General features: G+C 39.3%; 1 protein-coding gene across 4 annotated transcripts in view; it reads right to left on the reverse strand.

The window, feature by feature from the left end:
* The window catches only part of RSRC1 (arginine and serine rich coiled-coil 1), a 441,446-nt gene that overhangs the window by 175,356 nt on the left and 241,100 nt on the right, over positions 1-24,990 (reverse strand). For all 4 annotated transcript variants that reach the window (XM_079704152.1, XM_079704151.1, XM_079704150.1 and 1 more), the window contains one exon: positions 1,505-1,556. In XM_079704152.1, coding sequence (XP_079560278.1) covers positions 1,505-1,556 — 52 coding nt within the window. The remainder of the gene's footprint in view (positions 1-1,504; positions 1,557-24,990) is intronic.

Raw genomic sequence — 24,990 nt, forward strand, 5'->3', positions numbered from 1 at the left:
AGTGGTATAGAGATTCACAGTCAAAATATTAATTTTTATATGGTTACTTCAATTAGTGACTTATGAAGCTAGTATATCATTTATACTGGTGTTCCCAATCTTTAGACTGTAGACACGTTGGGTAGGAATAAAAGGCGCTAATGTAATAAATCCTTGAATTAATATGCATACATGTATTTTTGAAATGAATATTAAAAATATAACTACTATCATTTGGTAGTCTGAGATTACTTTTTTTTTTTTTTGTGGTATGCGGGCCTCTCACTGCCGTGGCCTCTCCCGCTGCAGAGCACAGGCTCCGGACGCGCAGGCCCAGCGGCCATGGCTCACGGGCCCAGCCGCTCCGCGGCATGTGGGATCTTCCCGGACTGGGGCACGAACCCGTGTCCCCTGCATCGGCAGGCGGACTCTCAACCACTGCGCCAGCAGGGAAGCCCTGAGACTACTTTTGACGTCAAAATAGAATTCTCATTTTCCAGTTGGAAATTATGAACTCTTTACAGATGCTTAAAAAGTAAATAATTTTAAGAAACATGTAGTCCTTTGGTAATATTATTCTAACCCTACCTCATGCTTGATCTTGATAACTTATTATTTGAATGTAACATATATTTTTTATTTATTTATTTATTTATTTATTTATTTATTTATTTATGTGGTACGTGGGCCTCTCACTGTTGTGGCCTCTCCCATTGTGGTGCACAGGCTCTGGACGTGCAGGCTCAGCGGCCATGGCTCACGGGCCTAACCGCTCCTCAGCATGTGGGATCTTCCCGGACCGGGGCACAAACCCGTGTTCCCTGCATCGGCAGGCAGACTCTTAACCACTGTGCCACCAGGGAAGCCCAACATATATTTTTAAAAACCACATTAAGATTCAGAGTAAAATATTGGTACTTGGAAAAGATAACATGGATCTCTTATATTTTTTAAAAAGTAAAGTATTTAATGTGTACATGAATCTGGGTATTATAATCTAAAATCAAAGAAAGAATTACTGTACAATTGAGATATTAAAACATACAGATTTTAAAGATTAGATGGTATCCAGACGAATAGTCCAATGAGTTAGTCTAATGTAACTGGAAGAATTATTAAACATTTATCTCATTTCCTTTAGAGCAAAACCTTGATCTAAAAATCACACCTTATATAAATATTAAATCAAAATGATCACAGCCTCAAATATAAAACGTAAAAGTATAAAATTCTTCTTAAACATGCCACTAAAAGCACAGTCCATAAAAGACAAAAATCAATAAACTGGACTTCATCAAAATTAAAACTAAAATCGAAGCCAGTTTTATAAATAAGAAGGTAAAGAATGACCTTTTAACATCATACTATAGCAATAAATATTTGAGGTAAAATATGGCCATACAAAGATCTCACAAATTTGTGAGGCTATATGAAAATAGGTGTTTTGCTCTTTGACCCATTTGTAAGCATGCTAGGATTTATTTCACATATTTTCATTTAAATAAAGTTAATTATTAATACTTACCAGCAGCTTCAAGAACCAGTTGTAGTCTTGCTTTGGCCTGTTCAGCTGGTGGCTAAAAATCAACCATAAGAGACACTTACAAGGTAGTTTTAACAGAGCTTTAAATTAATGCATTATTATGTGAGTATCAGAAAATTTAGAGAACTTTGTCATAATCAGTATTAATATCCACCCACATCTTAACAAAATTCCATCACAGCAGCTCTACCAATCTACTCTCTCACCCTAGTAATCAAATCACACTTATCATTATTGTGATTCAAGAATGAAGTTCTTCCTTTTTCTTTTTTACTGCAATAGCTTTTATTTGTTATCCAACATGTACCAGTCAGCAACAGCCTAAATACATGTAATTTAATAAGGAGGCAAACCCCACACATTTAATAACATACTCTCAAGTTGTGTTGTTTCTTTGCATATGGAAACATGCAAAATGACCTATTATAATTTAAATAGCAACTTAAAGTCCAATACCTCAGGCAAATTATATCCTAAAACCAAATATTTTCTGCTTTCCTTACGGTATTTGAAAGGAGCAATTGTGATAAAGATAGGACACAATGTGAGTTACTGCTTTCAATTCCTACTAACTGTCCTAAAATTATTCTCTCAATGAACTTTGATTCAATACAGTTGATAATGTTGAAACTACTTTCCTACCAGTGACCTTATTCTGAGATTTTTGGATAATATGTTGATGGTATCCAAACTATAAGATGGATTGTATCAAGGTTAATGTCTTTATGAAAGACTTGTTAAAAACTGTTTTTAATACTTAAGACTTTACATTTCTTAAGATGTCAGTAAGTGACTAAATAATCTCATGTTTATATATGATACCATCATTTGAGAATTAACATTTTACAAGATATATTTGAATGTTTTGCTATTTGTGAAAAAACAGCCTGAATGAAAAGAATTATATAATTGGATATGGAAAGAAGATGTTGTGCTCAGAAAAGTGTAAGAATTTGAATGGCGCTTCTGAAGAAACTGTAAGAAACAGGATAGGAGAGTGGTAGATGAGACAGGAAAGAAGACAGGGCTAGCCTTTTATATCATAGAAGAGGGATTAACAAACTATGACCTAAACCTGGTTTTGTAAATAAGTTTTATTGGAACATAGCCATGCCCATTGGTTTATATATTGTCCATGGTTGCTTTTGTGCTCAACTCAACAACAGCAGAGTCAACTATTTGCGGCAGGGCTCTTATGGCCAGCAAAGTCTAAAATATTTACTATGTAGATCTTTAAGGAAAAGACGTTGACCCCTGACATATAAGACGGAGAGACCTGGAAGAATTTGAAATAGTGGGGTGACGAAATGAGATCTGCACTCTGAAACATCATTCTAGCAATATACTTGAGGATGAACTGCAAAGATGTGACAGAAGGCAAGGAGCTCAGTTAGGGAGCAATTAAAGAACTCCAGATGAGAGATGATGAGGGCCTGGGGAGGAGCAGTAGCAGTAAGGCTGGACAGGAAGAACTAGATTTGAGAAACATTTAAGTGGTAACATGAAAGGACTGATTGGATATGAGAGAAGTAGGAGTTGACAAACAAAAAGAATATTTTATGTCATATGTTTGTAGAAAAAAATGTAAGTGTGCTTTATAAAGTTATCAATATTAAAAATGTGACATCAAATTAAAATATCATAGCAAAATATCAACAGAAGACTGTGACATCTACTGAATGTGATCTCTCTTAACAGTTATAAAGGAAACTGTCAAGCAATTAACATGAACATTTATAATGATGAAAGGCAAATGACATTTGACATCAGTATCAGGGAGCATAGTGAGTGTGCAGAACTGTGGAGCACATGGCCCAGCTAAAGAAAGCAGCTGGTACTCAGCACCAACTCACTGTTGTCATGCAGAAATGCAAATCAAGGGTAATAAAACTTCTTGATTTTTTTCCTGAGACTTTAAGTCACCATAAAGACAAATATTGTGTGGAATAAACAGTACTTCTCAGAGCCAGATTCAATCCCAAAACAGACAGTCTGTGATCTCTGCCATCTACTTAACAAACACAGTAGAAACATGATATTGATACTTTGTGCAACATAGCATAACTAGAATGGCAAGAAGGAAATAATGTTCTGACTAGCAGATCTCAAGCAAGCACAGAATTATGAAGTATACATTTCAGAGTATCCTAGTAAGCAGTGACGTTTGATAGAAAAATGTGAGAAACTTTATTGGTTAAGGTATTTCATGGGAAAGTTATAGGTATTTCATAAGAAAAGATTATTTTTACCAAATAAGAAATATTTAAAACAAATATACAAAGTGATGAGTACCCATATTCAGTAAAATATTAACAATATTGTTAAAGTCTCTTACCTGACAAAACCCCATCCATAGCAGCTCCCTCTCTCCCCCAGTTAAAATCTATGTCTTAAAAATATGGTGATTACCGTCCCTAAAGAGTCTTAATGGTTGATGATTACGATAAAAACACCTGTTAAGACATATGTATATTTTATTAATTCCTCTAACAATCTATAATACAGGATTCATATTTCAAAGATAAAGAAAACCAGGGAATAAAAGTAGTTTACTAACTTGCCTTTACTAGTAAATGATAGGCTGAAATTAAGACCTTCTGACTCCAAATCTCAGGATTCTTCTAACTACATCACTAGGATATTCATGAATTCAAAGCAATTAATTTCACAGATATAAAAGCATACGGATAGATTTTTGATTCTGTTAAAAAAAAATCTATCCAAGGGCTTCCCTGGTGGCGCAGTGGTTGAGAGTCCGCCTGCCAATGCAGGGGACATGGGTTCGTGCCCCTATCCGGGAAGATTCCACATGCTGTGGAGTGGCTGGGCCCGTGAACCATGGCTACTGAGCCTGCGCGTCCGAAACCTGTGCTCCGCAATGGGAGAGGCCACAACAGTTAGAGGTCCACATACCGCAAAAAAAAAAAAAAAAAAAAAATCTATCCAAGATAGTACATTTGCCTATACAAACATAACTTCCTAAATTATTTGTGAAATACAGGGATCAATTCCAACTATGGGGACAAACACATTGTTAGATTTGCCAGACTTTTAAAAGTAATTTGTCTTTTATAAGTATTTTTGCTCTTAAAAATATTTGATTCATTTCACAAGCATTTTTCTTGGATAGGGTATTCAGATACACATGTTCTCTCACTTTTTTCCCAACTGCTAATATCTTTCTTTCGCCACAACTGGTGAATAATTTGAATGGATATGGGATTCTCAGTTGCAGTCTTTTTCTCTCAGTCACTTGCCCTTCAAATTCTTTCCAAGTGCTCCTCCACAGTGTTTCAGCCTTGAGTTTGTCCCAGAGAGGGAAAGCATCACAACAGGTGTCTTGGCTGAAACCCTCCAGGTCCCACCTGCCTATTTGCATCAGTAGCTGCTTGACTCAGAAAAAGTAGATAAGCTGGAGCTGGAAATGGAGAGGAGGCAGCCTGATTTATGGTGCCATCATTCTGATTGCCAGTTATAGTTACTTTTTAAGAAAAGATTAAGAAGAAAGCAGAAACAGAATATACAGTTAAAAGAACATTTTTCTACTAATCCATTTTTAGTTAGGTATCATCATATTAAGCTGACTTAGATTGAAAAAACCTTTGGGGCTTGACTACCAAAATTTCTAATGCTTTAGCTATTTTAGAATGTATTAGACTCCAGGTATTGGTATGAATTCCATCTAAAATTGGTAAATGGTACTAATATTATTCAGAGCCAGAAAAAAAAAAACTTCATGAAATAAATAACAAGCTAGCATCAAATACAAATGCATGGAATACAGCAATTTCTCAAAATAAGAACTGATAAATGAGGACATATTTAAGAACACAATGTCACAATTATATTGTATGAAGCAAACTTATGGAGAAAAAATTGTATTCTGTTAAAAAATAATATTCCTATGGGAAAAAACCTGTAAAAAATACAAACACATGGAGGCTAAACAATACAATACTAAATAACCAAGAGATCACTGAAGAAATCAAAGAGGAAATCAAAAAATACCTAGAAAAGAATGACAATGAAAACACGACGACACAAAACCTACGAGATGCAGCAAAAGCAGTTCTAAGAGGGAAGTTTATAGCAATACAATCCTACCTCAAGAAACAAAAAACATCTCCACAAAATACCTAACCTTACATCTAAAGCAATTAGAGAAAGAAGAACAAAAAAACCCTAAAGTTAGCAGAAGGAAAGAAATCATAAAGATCAGATCAGAAATAAATGAAAAAGAAATGAAGGAAACAAGAACAAATATCAATAAAACTAAAAGCTGGTTCTTTGAGAAGATAAACAAAATTGATACACCATTAGCCAGACTCATCAAGAAAAAAAGGGAGATGACTCAAAACAACACAGTTAGAAATGAAAAAGGAGAAGTAATGACTGACACTGCAGAAATACAAAGGATCATGAGAGATTACTACAAGCAACTATATGCCAGTAAAATGTACAACCTGGAAGAAATGGACACATTCTTAGAAAAGCACAACCTTCTGAGACTGAACCAGGAAGAAACAGAAAATATAAACAGACCAATCACAAGCACTGAAATTGAGACTGTGATTAAAAATCTTCCAACAAACAAAAGCCCAGGACCAGATGGCTGCACAGGTGAATTCTATTAAACATTTAGAGAAGAGCTAACACCTATCCTTCTCAAATTCTTCCAAAATATAGCAGAGGGAGGAACACTCCCAAACTCATTCTACGAGGCCACCATCACCCTGATACCAAAACCAGAGAAAGATGTTACAAAAAAAGAAAACTATAGGCCTATATCACTGATGAACACAGATGCAAAAATCTCAACAAAATACTAGCAAACAGAAGCCAACAGCACATTAACAGTATTTACACGATGATCAAGTGGGGTTTATCCCAGGAATGCAAGGATTCTTCAATATACGCAGATCAATCAATGTGATACAGCATACTAACAAACTGAAGGATAAAAACCATGTGATCACCTCAACAGATGCAGAAAAAGCTTTCAACGAAATTCAACATCCATTTATGATAAAAAAATCCTCCAGAAAGTAGGCATAGAGGGAACTTACCTCAACATAATATAGGGCATATATGACAAAGCTAGAGCCAACACCGTTCTCAATGGTGAACAACTGAAACCATTTCCATTAAGGTCAGGAACAAGACAAGGTCGCCCACTCTCACCACTATTATTCAACAGAGTTTTGGAAGTTGCAGTCACAGTAATGAGACGAAAAAGAAATAAAAGGAATCCAAATCGGAAAAGAAGAAGTAAAGCTGTCACCGTTTGCAGATGACATGATACTATATATAGAGAATCCGAAAGACGCTACCAGAAAACTACTAGAGCTAATCAATGAATTTGGTAAAGTAGCCAGATACAAAATTAATGCACAGAAATCTCTTGAACTCCTATACACCAATGATGAAAAATCTGAGAGAGGAATTAAGGAAACACTCCCATTTACCATTGCCACAAAAAGAATAAAATACCTAGGAATAAACCTACCAAAGGAGAAAAAAGACCTGTATGCAGAAAACTATAAGACACTGATGAAAGAAATTAAAGATGATACAAATAGATGGAGAGATATACCATGTTCTTGGATTGGAAGAAACAACATTGTGAAAATGACTATACTACCCAAAGCAATGTACAGATTCAATGCAATCCCTATCAAACTACCAATGGCATTTTTCACAGAACTAGAACAAAAAATTTTACAATTTGTATGGAAACAGAAAAGACCCCTAATAGCCAAAGCAATCTTGAGAACAAAAAACAGAGCTGGAGGAATCAGGCTCCCTGACTTCAGACTATACTACAAAGCTACAGTAATCAAGACAGTATGGTACTGGCACAAAAACAGAAGTAGAGATCAATGGAACAGGATAGAAAGCCCAGAGATAAACCCACACACATATGGTCACCTTATGCTTGATAAAGCAGTCAAGAATATACAATCGAGAAAAGACATACTCTTCAATAAATTGTGCTGGGAAAACTGGACAGCTACATGTAAAAGAATGAAATTAGAACACTTCCTACACCATACACAAAAATAAACTCAAAATGGATTAAAGACCTAAATGTGGATGGCGGAAGAGTAAGATGCAGAGATCACCTTCCTCCCCACGGATACACCAGAAATTCATCTACACGTGGAACAACTCCTACAGAACACCTACTGAATGGTGGCAGAACACCTCAGACCCCCCAAAAGGCAAGAAACTCCCCACGTACCTGGGTAGGGCAAAAGAAAAAATAAACAGAGACAAAAGGATAGGGACGGGACCTGCACCAGTGGGAGGGAGCCGTGAAGGAGGAAAGGTTTCCACAGACTAGGAAGCCCCTTCGCGGGCGGAGACTGTGGGTGGCGGAGGGGGAGAGCTTTGGAGTAGCGGAGGAGAGCACAGAAACAAGGGTGCAGAAGGCAAAGCGGAGAGATTCCCGCACTGAGGATCAGTGCCAACCGGCACTCACCAGCCCCAGAGGCTTGTCTGCTCGGCCGCCAGGGCAGGTGGGGCTGGGAGCTGAGGCTCGGGCTTCGGTCCAGCGTAGGGAGAGGACTGGGGTTGGCGGCGGTATGAACACAACCTGAAGGGGTTAGTGCAGCATGGCTAGCCGGGAGGGAGTCCGGGAAAAAGTCTGGACCCGCCCGAAGAAGCAAGAGACTTTTTCTTCCCTCGTTGTTTCCTGGTGCGCAAGGAGAGGGGATTAAGAGCGCTGCTTAAAGGAGCTCCAGAGACGGGCGTGAGCCTCGGCTAAAAGCGCGGACTCCAGAGATGGGCATGGAACGCTGGGGCTGCTGCTGCCGCTGCCAAGAGTCCTGTGTGCGAGCGCAGGTCACTGCCCACGCCCCCTTTCCAGGGAGCCTGTGCAGCCCGCCACTACCGGGGTCCCAGGATCCAGGGACAGCTTCCCTGGGAGAGCACACGGCGCGCCTCCGGCTGCTGCAAGGTCATGACGGCCTCTGCCGCCGCAGGCTCACCCCGCACACCGTACCCCTCCCTCCCCCAGGCCTGAGTAAACCAGAGTCCCCGAAGGGGCTGCTCCTTTAACCCCGTCCTGTCTGAGCAAAGAAAAGATGCCCTCCAGCGATCTACACACAGAGGCGGGGCCAAATCCAAAGCTGAGACCCGGGATCTGTGAGAATAAAGAAGACAAAGGGAAATCTCTCCCAGCAGTCTCAGAAGCATCAGATTAAAGCTCCACAATCAACTTGATGTACCCTGCATTTGTGGAATACATGAATAGACAACGAATCATCCCAAATTGAGGAGGTGAACTTTGAGAACAAGATTTATGATTTTTTCCCCTTTTCCTCTTTTTGTGAGTGTGTATGTGTATGCTTCTGTGAGAGATTCTGTCTGTACAGCTTTGCTTCCACCATTTGTCCTAGGGTTCTATCTGTCCGTTTTTTTAAAAATTTTTTTTTCTTAATAATTATTTTTTATTTTAATAACTTTATTTTATCTTTATTTTATTTTACTTTATCTTCTTTCTTTCTTTTTTTTCCTTCCTTCCCTGCTTTAGACAACGAATCATCCCAAATTGAGGAGGTGTACTTTGAGAGCAAGATTTATGATTTTTTTCCCCTTTCCCTCTTTTTGTGAATGTGCATGTGTATGTTTCTGTGTGAGATTTTGTCTGAATAGCTTTGCTTCCACCATTTGTCCCAGGGTTCTATCCGTCCGTTGCTTTTTTTAAAAAAAATTTTTAATAATTATTTTTTATTTTAATAACTTCATTATATTTTATCATACTATACTCTATTTTACTTTATCTCCTCTCTTTCTTCTTTCCTACCTTCCCTCCCTCCTTCCTCCCTCCCTCCTTTCTTTTTCTTTCTTTCTTTCTTCCTTTCTTTCTTTCTTTCCTTTCTTTCTTCCTTCCTTCCTCCCTTCCTTTCTCTTTCTTTCTTCTTCTCCCCCTCCCACTCCTCTTCCTCTTCTTCTTCTAATTCTTTTTTCTACTTTTTCTCCCTTTTATTCTGAGGCGTGTGGATGAAAGGCTCTTGATGCTGCAGCCAGGAGTCAGTGCTGTGCCTCTGACGTAGGAGAGCCACCTTCAGGACACTGGTCCACAAGAGACCTCCCAGCTCCACATAATATCAAACGGAGAAAATCTCCCAGAGATCTCCATCTCAACACCAGCACCCAGCTTCACTCAATGACCAGCAAACTACAGTGCTGGACACCCTATGCCAAACAACTAGCAAGACAGGAACACAACCCCACCCAATAGCAGAGAGGCTGCCGAAAAACCATAATAAGGCCACAGACAGACCACAACACACCACCAGACATGGACCTGCCACCCAGAAAGACAAGATCCAGCCTCATCCACGAGAACACAGGAACTAGTCCCCTCCACCAGGAAGCCTACACAACCCACTAAACCAACCTTAGCCACGGGGGACAGACACCAAAAACAACGGGAACTACGAACCTGCAGCCTGCAAAAAGGAGACCCCAAACACAGTAAGATAAGCAAAATGAGGAGACAGAAAAACACACCGCAGGAGAAGGAGCAAGATAAAAACCCACCAGACCTAACAAATGAAGAGGAAATAGGCAGTCTACCTGAAAAAGAATTCAGACTAATGATAGTAAAGATGATCCAAAATCTTGGAAATAGAATAGACAAAATGCAAGAAACAGTTAACAAGGACCTAGAAGAACTAAAGATGAATCAAGCAACGATGAGCAACACAATAAATGAAATTAAAAATACTCTAGATGGGATCAATAGCAGAATAACTGAGGCAGAAGTACGGAAAAGTGACCTGGAAGATAAAATAGTGGAAATAACTGCTGCAGAGCAGAATAAAGAAAAAAGAATGAAAAGAAGTGAGGACAGTCCCAGAGACCTCTGGGACAACATTAAATGCACCAACATTCGAATTATAGAGGTTCCAGAAGAAGAGAAAAAGAAAGGGACTGAGAAAATATTTGAAGAGATTATAGTTGAAAACTTTCCTAATATGGGAGAGGAAATAATTAATCAAGTCCAGGAGGCACTGAGAGTCCCATACAGGATAAATCCAAGGAGAAATACGCCAAGACACATATTAATCAAACTGTCAAAAATTAAACACAAAGAAAACATATTAAAAGCAGCAAGGGAAAAACAACAAATAACACACAGGGAATCCCCATAAGGTTAACAGCTGATCCTTCAGCAGAAACTCTACAAGCCAGAAGGGACTGGCAGGACGTATTTAAAGTGATGAAGGAGAAAAACCTGCAACCACGATTACTCTATCCAGCATGGATCTCATTCAGATTTGATCGAGAAATTAAAACGTTTACAGACAAGCAAAAGCTGAGAGAGTTCAACACGACCAAACCAGCTTTACAACAAATGCTAAAGGAACTTCTCTAGGCAAGAAACACAACAGAAGGAAAAGACCTAAAATAACGAGCCCAAAACAATTAAGAAAATGGGAATAGGAACATACATATCGATAATTACCTCAAATGTAAATGGACTAAATGCTCCCACCAAAAGACACAGATTGGCTGAATGGATACAAAAACAAGACCCATATATATTCTGTCTACAAGAGACCCACTTCAGACCTAGAGACACATACAGACTGAAAGTAAGGGGATGGGAAAAGATATTCCATGCAAATGGAAATCAAAAGAAGGTTGGAATAGCAATTCTCATATCAGACAAAATAAACTTTAAAATAAAGACTACTAGAAGAGACAAAGAAGGACACTACATAATGATCAAAGGATCGATCCAAGAAGAAGATATAACAATTGTAAATATTTATGCACCCAACATAGGAGCACCTCAATACATAAGGCAAATACTAACAACCATAAAAGGGGAAATGACATTAACACATTCATAGTAGGGGACTTTAACACCCCACTTTCACCAATGGACAGATCATCCAAAATGAAAATAAATAAGGAAACACAAGCTTTAAATGATACATTAAACAAGATGGACTTAATTGATATTTACAGGACATTCCATCCAAAAACAACAGAATACACATTTTTCTCAAGTGCTCACGGAATATTCTCCAGGGTAGATCATATATTGGGTCACAAATCAAGCCTTGGTAAATTTAAGAAAATTGAAATTGTATCAAGTATCTTTTCCGAACACAACGATACAAGACTAGATACCTTTTACAGGAAAAAAAATCTATAAAAAATACAAACATATGGAGGCTAAATAATACACTACTTAATAACGAAGTGATCACTTAAGATATCAAAGAGGAAATAAAAAAATACCTAGAAACAAATGACAATGGAGACACGATGACCCAAGACCTATGGGATGCGGCAAAAGCAGTTCTAAGAGGGAAGTTTATAGCAATACAATCCCACCTTAAGAAACAGGAAACATCTCGAGTAAACAACCTGACCTTGCACCTAAAGCAATTAGAGAAAGAAGAACAAAAAACCCCCAAAGTTAGCAGAAGAAAAGAAATCATAAAAATCAGATCAGAAATAACTGAAAAAGAAATGAAGGAAACGACAGTAATGATCAGTAAAACTAAAAGATGGTTCTTTGAGAAGATAAACAAAATTGATAAACCATTAGCCAGACTCATCAAGAAAAAAAGGGAGAAGACTCAAATCAATAGAATTACAAATGAAAAAGGAAAGGTAACAACTGACACTGCAGAAATACAAAAGATGATGAGAGAGTACTACAAGCAACTCTATCCCAATAAAATGGACAACCTGGAAGAAATGGACAAATTCTTAGAAATGCACAACCTGCCAAGACTGAATAACGAAAAAACAGAAAATATGAACATACCAATCACAAGCACTGAAATTGAAACTGTGATAAAAAGTCTTCCAACAAACAAAAGCCCAGGACCAGATGACTTCACAGGCGAATTCTATCAAACATTTAGAGAAGAGCTAACACCTATCCTTCTCAAACTCCTCCAAAATATAGCAGAGGGAGGAACACTCCCAAACTCATTCTACGAGGCCACCATCACCTTGATACCAAAACCAGACAAGGATGTCACAAAGAAAGAAAACTACAGGCCAATATCACTGATGAACATAGATGCAAAAATCCTCAACAAAATACTAGCAAACAGAATCCAACAGCACATTAAAAGGATCATACACCACGATCAAGTGGGCTTTATTCCAGGAATGCAATGATTCTTCAATATATGCAAATCAAATAACGTGATACACCATATTAACAAATTGAAGGAGAAAAACCATATGATCATCTCAATAGATGCAGAGAAAGCTTTCGACAAAATTCAACACCCATTTATGACAAAAACCCTGCAGAAAGTAGGCATAGAGGGAACTTTCCTCAACATAATAAAGGTCATATATGACAAACCCACAGCCAACATCATCCCTAATGGTGAAAAACTGAAATCATTTCCACTAAGATCAGGAACAAGACAAGGCTGCTCACTCTCACCACTCTTATTCAACATAGTTTTGAAAGTTTTAGCCACAGCAATCAGAGAGGGAAAGGACATAAAAGGAATCCAAATGGGAAAAGAAGAAGTAAAGCTGTCACTGTTTGCAGATGACATGATACTATACATAGAGAATCCTAAAGATGCTACCAGAAAACTACTAGAGCTAATCAATGAATTTGATAAAGTAGCAGGATACAAAATTAATGCACAGAAATCTCTGGCATTCCTGTACACTAATGATGAAAAATCTGAAAGTGGAATCAAGAAAACACTCCCATTTACCATTGCAACAAAAAGAATAAAATATCTAGGAATAAACCTACCTAAGGAGACAAAAGACCTGTATGCAGAAAATTATAAGACACTGATGAAAGAAATTAAAGATGATACAAATAGATGGAGAGATATACCATGCTCCTGGATTGGAAGAATCAATATTGTGAAAATGACTCTACTATCCAAAGCAATCTACAGATTCAATGCAATCCCTATCAAACTACCACTGGCATTTTTTCACAGAATTAGAACAAAAAATTTCATAATTTGTATGGAAACACCAAAGACCCAGAATAGCCAAAGCAATCTTGAGAACGAAAAACGGAGCTGGAGGAATCAGGCTCCCTGACTTCAGACTATACTACAAAGCTACAGTAATTAAGACAGTATGGTACTGGCACAAAAACAGAAAGATAGATCAATGGAACAGGATAGAAAGCCCAGAGATAAACCCACACACATATGGTCACCTTATCATTGATAAAGGAGGCAGGAATGTACAGTGGAGAAAGGACAGCCTCTTCAATAAGTGGTGCTGGGAAAACTGGACAGGGACATGTAAAAGTATGAGATTAGATCACTCCCTCAAACCATACACAAAAATAAGCTCAAAATGGACTAAAAACCTAAATGTAAGGCCAGACACTATTAAACTCTTAGAGGAAAACATAGGCAGAACACTGTATGACATAAATCACAGCAAGATCCTTTTTGACCCACCTCCTAGAGAAATGGAAATAAAAAGAAAAATAAACAAATGGGACCTCATGAAACTTAAAAGCTTTTGCACAGCAAAGGAAACCATAACCAGGATGAAAAGACAACCCTCAGAATGGGAGAAAATATTTGCAAATGAAGCAACTGACAAAGGATTAATCTCCAAAATTTGTAAGCAGCTCATGCAGCTCTATAGCAAAAAAACAAAGAACCCAATCCAAAAATGGGCAGAAGACCTAAATACACATTTCTCCAAAGAAGATATACAGACTGCCAACAAACACATGAAAGAATGCTCAACATCTTTAATCATTAGAGAAATGCAAATCAAAACTACAATGAGGCTTTCAGTCGCGACTCGCGCCCGTCTGTGGAGCCCCTTTAAGCAGCGCTCTTAATTCCCTCTCCTCGCGCAGCAGGAAACCAAGGGGGAGGAACAGGTCTCTTGCCTCTTCGGCAGCTCCGGGGTTTTCCCGGACTCCCTCCCGGCTAGCTGTGGCACATTAGCCCCCTTCAGGCTGAGTTCTCGCCGCCGGCCCCAGTCCTCTCCCTGCGCTCTGACCGAAGCCCGAGCCTCAGCTTCCAGCGCCGCCCGCCCCGGCGGGCGGGCGGACGGGCCTCTCAGGCTGGTGGGTGCCGCTCGGCGCCGATCCTCTGTGCGGGAATCTCTCCGCTTTGTCCTACCCAGAAATAGGAAAGATGGGGAGCCGGAGGAAGATGGCGGAAGAGTAAGACGCGGAGATCACCTTCCTCCCCACAGATACATCAGAAATTCATCTACACGTGGAACAACTCCAACAGAACACCTACTGAACGCTGACAGAAGACCTCAGACCCCCCAAAAGGCAAGAAACTCCCCACATACCTGGGTAGGTCAAAAGAAAAAAAGAATAAACAGAGACAATAGGATATGGACGGGACCTGCACCAGTGGGAGGGAGCCGTGAAGGAGGGAAGGTTTCTACACACTACAAGCCCCTTCGAGGGCGGAGACTGCAGGTGGCGGAGGGGGAAAGCTTCGGAGTAGCGGAGGAGAGCACAGCAACAGGGGTGTGGAGGGCAGGGCGGGGAGGTTTTGGCACAGAGGATCGGTGCCCTCAGGCGCACACCAGCCCGGGAGACTTGTCTGCTCGGCCGCCGGGGCGGGCGGGGCTGGGAGCTGAGGCTCGGGTATCGGCTTTCGGTCGGAGCGCGGGGGGAGGTCTGGGGCTGGCGGCAGGAGGAGACCCTGAGGGGGTTGGTGCTGGCCCGGAGGGAGTCCGGGGAAAGGGTCTGGGGCTGCCGGAGAGGCAGGAGACTTTTTTCCCTTTTGTTGCCTGGTGCGCGAGGAGAGGGCATTCCCCTCCCTCCCCTCTGCCTGAGTGAGCCAGAGCCCCCGAATCAGCGGCTCCTTTAAACCCGTCCTGTCTGAGCGAAGAACGGACGCCCTCCGGCGACCTACGCGCAGAGGCGGGGCCAGGTCCAAGGCTGAGACCCGGGAGCTGTGAGAGCAGAGACAGGGAAATCTCTCTGTGCAGCCTCGGAGGCAGCGGATTAAAGCTCCACGGTCCATTTGATGTGCCCTGCGTCTGTGGAGTGCATGAATGGACAGCGAATCATCCCAAATTAAGGAAGTGGACCTTGAGGACAAGATTTAAGACTTTCCCCCCTTTTTTTTCCCTCTTTTTACAACGAATTATCTCAAATTAAGGAGGTGGACTTAGCAAGATTTCAGACTTTTCGCCCTTTTCCTCTTTTTACAACGAATTATCCCAAATCGAGGAGGTGGACTTGGAGAGCAAGATTTTTGATTTTTCCCCCTGCTCTCTTTTTGTGAATGTGTATGTGTAATCTTCTGTGTAAGATTCTCTCTGTATAGCTTTGCTTCCACCATATGTCCCAGGGTTCTTTCGGTCCGTGTTTTTTTTCAATAATTACTTTTTAATTTTAATAACGCTACTATATTTCATACTTTATTCTATTTTACTTTACCTGCTCTTTCTTTTTTTCCTCCTTTCCCTTCCTCCCTCCCTCCCTCCGCTCCTCCTTTCCTTCTTTCTTTTTCCTCCATCCCTCCCTCCCTCCCACCCTTCTTCTTTCCACTTTCTTTTTCTTTCCTTCCTCCCTCCCTCCCTTCTGTCTTTCTTCTTTCTTTCCTTCCTCCCTCCCTCCCTCTCTTCTTCCATTCACTCTTCCTTTTGCTTTCATTCCTCCCTCCCTCCCTCCTTTCTTTCCTTTCTTTCCATCCTTCCTCCCTCCCTCCTTTCTTTCTTTCTTCCTTCCTTCCTTCCCTTCTTCCTTTCGTTCAATCTCTCTTTCTTTCTTCTACTAATTATTTCTTTCTACTTTTTCTCACTGTTATTCTGAGCCGGGTGGATGAAAGGCTCTTGGTGCTGCAGCCAGGAGTTAGTGCTGTGCCTCTGAAGTGGGAGAGCCAACTTCAGGACACGGGTCCACAAGAGACCTCCCAGCTCCACATAATATCAAGCAGCAAAAATCTCCCAGGGATCTCCATCTCAACACCAGCACCCAGCTTCAGTCAACGACCAGCAAGCTACAGTGCTGGTCACCCTATGCCAAGCAACTAGCAAGGCAGGAACACAACCCCACCCATTAGCAGAGAGGATACCTAAAAACATAATAAGGCCACAGGCACCCCAAAACACACCACCAGACGTGGACCTGCCCACCAGAAAGACAAGATCGAGCTTCAACCACCAGAACACAGGCATTAGTCCCCCCCACCAGGAAGCCTACACAACCTACTGAAACAACCTTAGCCACGGGGGACAGACACCAAAAACAACGGGAACTACGAATCTGCAGCCTGCAAAAAGGAGACCCCAAACACAGTAACATAAGCAAAATGAGAAAGCAGAAAAACACACAGCAGGTGAAGGAGCAAGATAAAAACCTACCAGACCTAACAAATGAAGAGGTAATAGGTAGTCTACCTGAAAAAGAATTCAGAATAATGATAGTAAAGCTGATCCAAGATTCTATTTCCCAGATCCAAAATCTTGGAAATAGAATAGACAATATGCAAGAAACAGTTAACAAGGACCTAGAAGAACTAAAGATGAATCAAGCATCGATTAAAAACACAATAAATGAAATGAAAAATACTCTAGATGGGATCAATAGCAGAATAACTGAGGCAGAAGAACGGATAAGTGAGGTGGAAGATAAAATAGTGGAAATAACTGATGCAGAGAAAAATAAAGAAAAAAGAATGAAAAGAACAGAGGACAGTCTCAGAGACCTCTGGGACAACATTAAACGCACCAACATTCGAATTATAGGGGTTCCAGAAGAAGAAGAGAAAAAGAAAGGGACTGAGAAAATATTTGAAGAGATTATAGTTGAAAACTTCCCTAATATGGGAAAGGAAATAGTTAATCAAGTCCAGGAGGCACAGAGAGTCCCATACAGAATAAATCCAAGAAGAAATACGCCAAGACACATATTAATCAAACTGTCAAAAATTAAACACAAAGAAATCATATTAAAAGCAGCAAGGGAAAAACAACAAATAACACACAAGGGAATCCCCATCAGGTTAACAGCTGATCTCTCAGCAGAAACTCTACAAGCCAGAAGGGAGTGGCAGGACATAATTAAAGTGATGAAGGAGAGAAACCTGCAACCAAGATTACTCTACCCAGCAAGGATCTCATTCAGATTTGATGGAGAAATTAAAACGTTTACAGACAAGCAAAAGCTGAGAGAGTTCAGCACCACCAAACCAGCTTTACAACAAATGCTAAAGGAACTTCTCTAGGCAAGAAACACAACAGAAGGACTATACCTACAATAACGAACCCAAAGCCATTAAGGAAATGGGAATAGGAACATACATATCAATAATTACCTTAAATGTAAATGGACTAAATGCTCCCACCAAAAGACACAGAGTGGCTGAATGGATACAAAAACAAGACCCATATATATGCTGTCTACAAGAGACCCACTTCAGACCTAGAGACACATACAGATTGAAAGTAAGGGGATGGAAAAAGATATTCCATGCAAATGGAAATCAAAAGAAAGCTGGAGTAGCAATTCTTATATCAGACAAAATAGACTTTAAAATAAAGACTATTAGAAGAGACAAAGAAGGACACTACATAACGATAAAGGGATCAATCCAAGAAGAAGATATAACAATTGTAAATATTTATGCACCCAACATAGGAGCACCTCAATACATAAGGCAAATACTAACAGCCATAAAAGGGGAAATCGACAGTAACACAATCATAGTAGGGGACTTTAACACCCCACTTTCACCAATGGACAGATCATCCAAAATGAAAATAAATAAGGAAACACAAGCTTTAAATGATACATTAAACAAGATGGACTTAATTGATATTTATAGGACATTCCACCCAAAAACAACAGAATACACATTTTTCTCAAGTGCTCATGGAACATTCTCCAGGATAGATCATATCTTGGGTCACAAATCAAGCCTTGGTAAATTTAAGAAAATTGAAATTGTATCAAGTATCTTTTCCGACCACAATGCTATGAGACTAGACATCAATTACAGGAAAAGATCTGTAAAAAATACAAACACATGGAGGCTAAACAATACACTACTCAATAATGAAGTGATCACTGAAGAAATCAAAGAGGAAATTAATACTTAGAAACAAATGACAATGGAGACACGACGACCCAAAACCTATGGGACGCAGCAAAAGCAGTTCTAAGGGGGAAGTTTATAGCAATACAATCCCACCTTAAGAAACAGGAAACATTTCGAGTAAACAACCTGACCCTGCACCTAAAGCAATTAGAGAAAGAAGAACAAAAACCCCCCAAAGTTAGCAGAAGGAAAGAAATCATAAAGATCAGATCAGAAATAAATGAAAAAGAAATGAAGGAAACGATAGTAAAGATCAACCAAACTAAAAGCTGGTTCTTTGAGAAGATAAACAAAATTGACAAACCATTAGCCAGACTCATCAAGAAAAAAAGGGAGAAGACTCAAATCAGTAGAATTAGAAATGAAAAAGGAGAAGTAACAACTGACACTGCAGAAATACAAAAGATCATGAGAGATTACTATAAGCAACTCTATGCCAATAAAATGGACAACCTGGAAGAAATGGACAAATTCTTAGAAATGCACAACCTACCAAGACTGACTCAGGAAGAAATAGAAAATATGAATAGACCAATCACAAGCACTGAAATTGAAACTGTGATTAAAAATCTTCCAACAAACAAAAGCCCAGGACCAGATGGCTTCACAGGCGAATTCTATCAAACATTTAGAGAAGAGCTAACACCCATCCTTCTCAAACTCTTCCAAACAATATCAGAGGAAGGAACACTCCCAAACTCATTCTACGAGGCCACCATCACCTTGATACCAAAACCAGGCAAGGATGTCACAAAGAAAGAAAACTACAGGCCAGTATCACTGATGAACATAGATGCAAAAATCCTCAACAAAATACTAGCAAACAGAATGCAACAGCACATTAAAAGGATCATACACCATGATCAAGTGGGGTTTATTCCAGGAATGCAAGGATTCTTCAATATACGCAAATCAATCAATGTGATACACCATATTAACAAGTTGAAGGAGAAAAACCATATGATCATCTCAATAGATGCAGAGAAAGCTTTCGACAAAATTCAACACCCATTTATGATAAAAACCCTGCAGAAAGTAGGCATAGAGGGAACTTTCCTCAACATAATAAAGGCCATATATGACAAACCCACAGCCAACATTGTCCTCAATGGTGAAAAACTGAAACCATTTCCACTAAGATCAGGAACAAGACAAGGCTGCCCACTCTCACCACTCTTATTCAACATAGTTTTGGAAGTTTTAGCCACAGCAATCAGAGAAGAAAAGGAAATAAAAGGAATCCAAATTGGAAAAGAAGAAGTAAAGCTGTCACTGTTTGCAGATGACATGATACTATACATAGAGAATCCTAAAGATGCTACCGAAAAACTACTAGAGCTAATCAATGAATTTGGTAAAGTAGCAGGATACAAAATTAATGCACAGAAATCTCTGGCATTCCTGTACACTAATGATGAAAAATCTGAAAATGAAATCAAGAAAACACTCCCATTTACCATTGCAACAAAAAGAATAAAATATCTAGGAATAAACCTACCTAAGGAGACAAAAGACCTGTATGCAGAAAATTATAAGACACTGATGAAAGAAATTAAAGATGATATAAATAGATGGAGAGATATACCATGCTCCTGGATTGGAAGAATCAATATTGTGAAAATGACTCTACTACCCAAAGCAATCTACAGATTCAATGCAATCCCTATCAAACTACCACTGGCATTTTTCACAGAAGTAGAACAAAAAATTTCAAAATTTGTTTGGAAAAACAAAAGACCCCGAATAGCCAAAGCAATCTTGAGAACGAAAAACGGAGCTGGAGGAATCAGGCTGCCTGACTTCAGACTATACTACAAAGCTACAGTAATTAAGACAGTGTGGTACTGGCATAAAAACAGAAAGATAGATCAGTGGATCAGGATAGAAAGCCCAGAGATAAACCCACGCACATATGGCCAACTTATCTTTGATAAAGGAGGCAGGAATGTACAGTGGAGAAAGGACAGCCTCTTCAATAAGTGGTGCTGGGAAAACTGGACAGGGACATGTAAAAGTATGAGATTAGATCATTCCCTAACACCATACACAAAAATAAGCTCAAAATGGATTAAAGACCTAAATGTAAGGCCAGAAACTATCAAACTCTTAGAGGAAAACATAGGTAGAACACTCTATGACATAAATCACAGCAAGATCCTTTTGGACCCACCTCCTAGAGAAATGGAAATAAAAACAAAGATAAACAAATGGGACCTAATGAAACTGAAAAGCTTTTGCACAGCAAAGGAAACCATAAATAAGACCAAAAGACAACCCTCAGAATGGGAGAAAATATTTGCAAATGAAGCAACTGACAAAGGATTAATCTCCAAAATTTATAAACAGCTCATGCAGCTCAATAGCAAAAAAACAAACAACCCAATCCAAAAATGGGCAGAAGACTTAAATAGGCATTTCTCCAAAGAAGATATACAGACTGCCAACAAACACATGAAAGAATGCTCAACATCATTAATCATTAGAGAAATGCAAATCAAAACTACAATGAGATATCATCTCACACCAGTCAGAATGGCCATCATCAAGAAATCTACAAACAATAAATGCTGGAGAGGGTGTGGAGAAAAGGGAACACTCTTGCACTGCTGGTGGGAATGTGAATTGGTACAGCCACTATGGAGAACAGTATGGAGGTTCCTTAAAAAACTAAAAATAGAACTACCATATGACCCAGCAATCCCACTACTAGGCATATACCCTGAGAAAACCATAATTCAAAAAGAGACATGTACCAAAATGTTCATTGCAGCTCTATTCACAATAGCCCGGAGCTGGAAACAACCTAAGTGTCCATCATCGGATGAATGGATAAAGAAGATGTGGCACATATATACAATGGAATATTACTCAGCCATAAAAAGAAACGAAACTGAGCTATTTGTAATGAGGTGGATAGACTTAGAGTGTGTCATACAGAGTGAAGTAAGTCAGAAAGAGAAAGACAAATACCATATGCTAACACATATATATGGAATTTAAGAAAAAAACAAATGTCATGAAGAACATAGGGGTAAAACAGGAATAAAGACACAGACCTACTTGAGAATGGAGTTGAGGATATGGGGAGGGGGAAGGATAAGCTGTGACAAAGCGAGAGAGAGGCATGGACATATATACACTACCAAACGTAAGGTAGATAGCTAGTGGGAAGCAGCCGCATAGCACAGGGAGATCAGCTCGGTGCTTTGTGACCGCCTGGAGGGGTGGGATAGGGAAGGTAGGAGGGAGGGAGATGCAAGAGGGAAGGGATATGGGAACAGATGTAAATGTGTAACTGATTCACTTTGTTATAAAGCAGAAACTAATACACCATTGTGAAGCAATTATACTCCAATAAAGTTGTAAAAAAAAAAATAGACCTAAATGTAAGGCCAGACACTATAAAACTCTTAGAGGAAAACATAGGCAGAACACTCTATGACATACATCATAGCAACATCCTTTTTGACCCACCTCCTAGAGAAATGGAAATAAAAACAAAAATGAACAAATGGGACCTAATGAAACTTAAAATCTTTTGCACAGCAAAGGCAACCATAAACAAGACGAAAAGACAACTATCAGAATGGGAGAAAATAGTTGCAAATGAAGCAACTGACCAAGGACTAATCTCCAAAATTACAAGCAGCTCAGTATCAAAGAAACAAACAACCCAATCCAAAAATGGGCAGAAGACCTAAATACACATTTCTCCAAAGAAGATATACAGACAGCCAACAAACACATGAAAGAATGCTCATCACTAATTATCAGAGAAACGCAAATCAAAACTACAATGAGGTATCACCTCACACCAGTTAGAATGGGCATCATCAGAAAATCTAGAAACAACAAATGCTGGAGAGGGTGTGGAGAAAAGGCAATCCTCTTGCACTGTTGGTGAGAATGTAAATTTATACAGCCACTGTGAAGTACAGTATGAAGGTTCCTTTAAAAACTACAAATAGAACTACCATATGAGCCAGCAATCCCACTACTGGGCATATACCCTGAGAAAACCATAATTCAAAAAGAGACCTGTACCAAAATGTTCATTGCAGCTCTATTCACAATAGCCCGGAGATGGAAACAATCTAAGTGTCCATCATCGGATGAATGGATAAAGAAGATGTGGCACATATATACAGTGGAATATTACTCAGCCATAAAAAGAAACGAAATTGAGCTTTTTGTAGTGAGGACCTAGAGTCTGTCATACAGAGTTAAGTAAGTCAGAAAGAGAAAAACAAATAACATATGTTAACACATATATATGGAATTAAAAAAAAAAAGGTTCTGAAGAACCTAGGGGCAGGATAGGAATAAAGACACAAATGTGGAGAATGCAGTTGAGGACATGGGGAGGGGGAACGGTAAGCTGGGATGAAGTGAGAGAGTGTCATGGACTAATATATACTACCAAATGTAAGATAGCTAGTGGGAAGCAGCCACATAGCACAGGGAGATCAGCTCGGTGCTTTGTGACCACCTAGGGGGTAGGATAGGGAGGGTGGGAGGGAGATGCAAGAGGGAGGAGATATGGGGATATATGTATGTGTACAGCTGATTCACTTTGTTATAAAGCAGAAAGTAACACACCATTGTAAAGCAATTATACTCCAATAAAGATGTTACATAATAATAATAATAATATTCCTTAAATCAAAATTAGTAATGCATAATTAGAAAAACAAATATTACCAAAACTGAATTACACAGAATATAAATGTTGTTCCCTTAAAAAATAAATATTAGCATTGACATTAATAGAACAACAGTAAGAATAGTATGAATTTTTACTGTAAGGTTTTATATCACATAGGGCTGAAACTTTCTAAATTAATAGGGGTCCTTTTTTGGGGAAGAGGGGTTTGGTAGTCTTTCTATTGGCATGGATTCTACAGAACTGCCCTGCTCCCTCCCCTCCCCTTGGTAGCCAAGTATACCTACATAACTCCATTGGTAAGCCCTAGATTTAGAGAAGAAAGTGGTTTCTTAGGAAGAAACAAAAGCTCCTAAGATGAAACCAAAAGAAAGGTCAGTCTCTTGATGACTTGTGGAGGTGACCAACCTCGATGTCTAGACTTTTTCATTCAACTTTGGTTTTACTCTTATTTAATCTAATACCCTGAGTTCCTTACAAATAGACTGACCGCATGTGTAGATTCTCAAAATACTGCCAAAGCTAACATTCCAAACCAGCACAATCCTCTGAACCATGACCATACAAAAAAAAAAAAAAGAGAGAGAAGGAAAAAGAAGCCTATCCTTATAAAAACCAGTTTACACACTGAACTATTTAAACTATTTGCTCACTCTTCTCAATTCCATTCATATTTAGCTTCCTAACCACTGGCCACCCCTACGGAAATTCTGTAAGTTGATGAAGCTACAGCCAATCCAGCTGCCATCCACACTTTTGGCTTTGTTGATGCCAGGGAAGTATAAAGTCTGAAAGAAAGACTGGCTGAGCAAAGAGAGAACTCAAGCTTAGAAACAACATTTCACAAAATCAAAATTAGGACTGCATTATATGGTTTTCAGCTATTACTCTCAATTTTATATTATCATATGCTCTTTGTATACAAAAAATATATACAGAGAGGATTCTGGAAGATGGCAGAGTAGGAAGCACCAGGAATCCATCTCTCCATCTAGACAATAATTACACTGGCAGAATCTGTCTGACATAACTCTTTTAGAACTCTGGATTGTTTTGAAGGCTTGCAAACTACCAGGGGAAGATGTGGAGGGTAAATTGCGGTTAATTTTGGTCAATTTCAGCTATTAGCACAGTAGCAACTACCCATCCCCCACCCCCAGCCATGTGACAAACAACAGTGCACCTGTTCCTAGAGCAGCTTGCACACAGCACAAGTGTTGGCAAGAGTGTGGAGAAATTGGAACCCTTATGTACTGTTGATGGGAATTAAAATGGTACAGGGTTGTGGAAAACAATAAGGCAGTTCCTCAAAAAATTAAAAAATAGAATTACCATATGATCTAACAATTCCACATCTGGGTACATACACCAAAGAATTGGAAGCAGGGTCTTGAAGAGATATTTGTACACCCATGTTCATAGAAGCATTATTCATAAGAGCTGAAATGGAAACACCCCAGTGTCCACTGATGAATGAATGGATAAGCAAAATGTGGTATAAACATACACTGAAATATTACTCAGCCTTAAAAAGGAAAGAAATTCTATAATATGCAACAACATGGATGTGATCAGAAAAGATGTTTGATATGATTTCAATCTTCTTAAGTTTATTGAGACTTGTTTTGTGTCCCACCGTATGGTCAATCCTTGAGAAAGTTCCATGTGTACCTAAGAAGAACGTGTATTCTGCTGCTGCTGTATAAAATAAAAGTTACTCAGGATATCCTGAGTCTCAAGCT

Source organism: Hyperoodon ampullatus (assembly GCF_949752795.1).
Source record: "Hyperoodon ampullatus genome assembly, chromosome: 5".
Lineage (NCBI taxonomy): Eukaryota > Metazoa > Chordata > Mammalia > Artiodactyla > Ziphiidae > Hyperoodon > Hyperoodon ampullatus.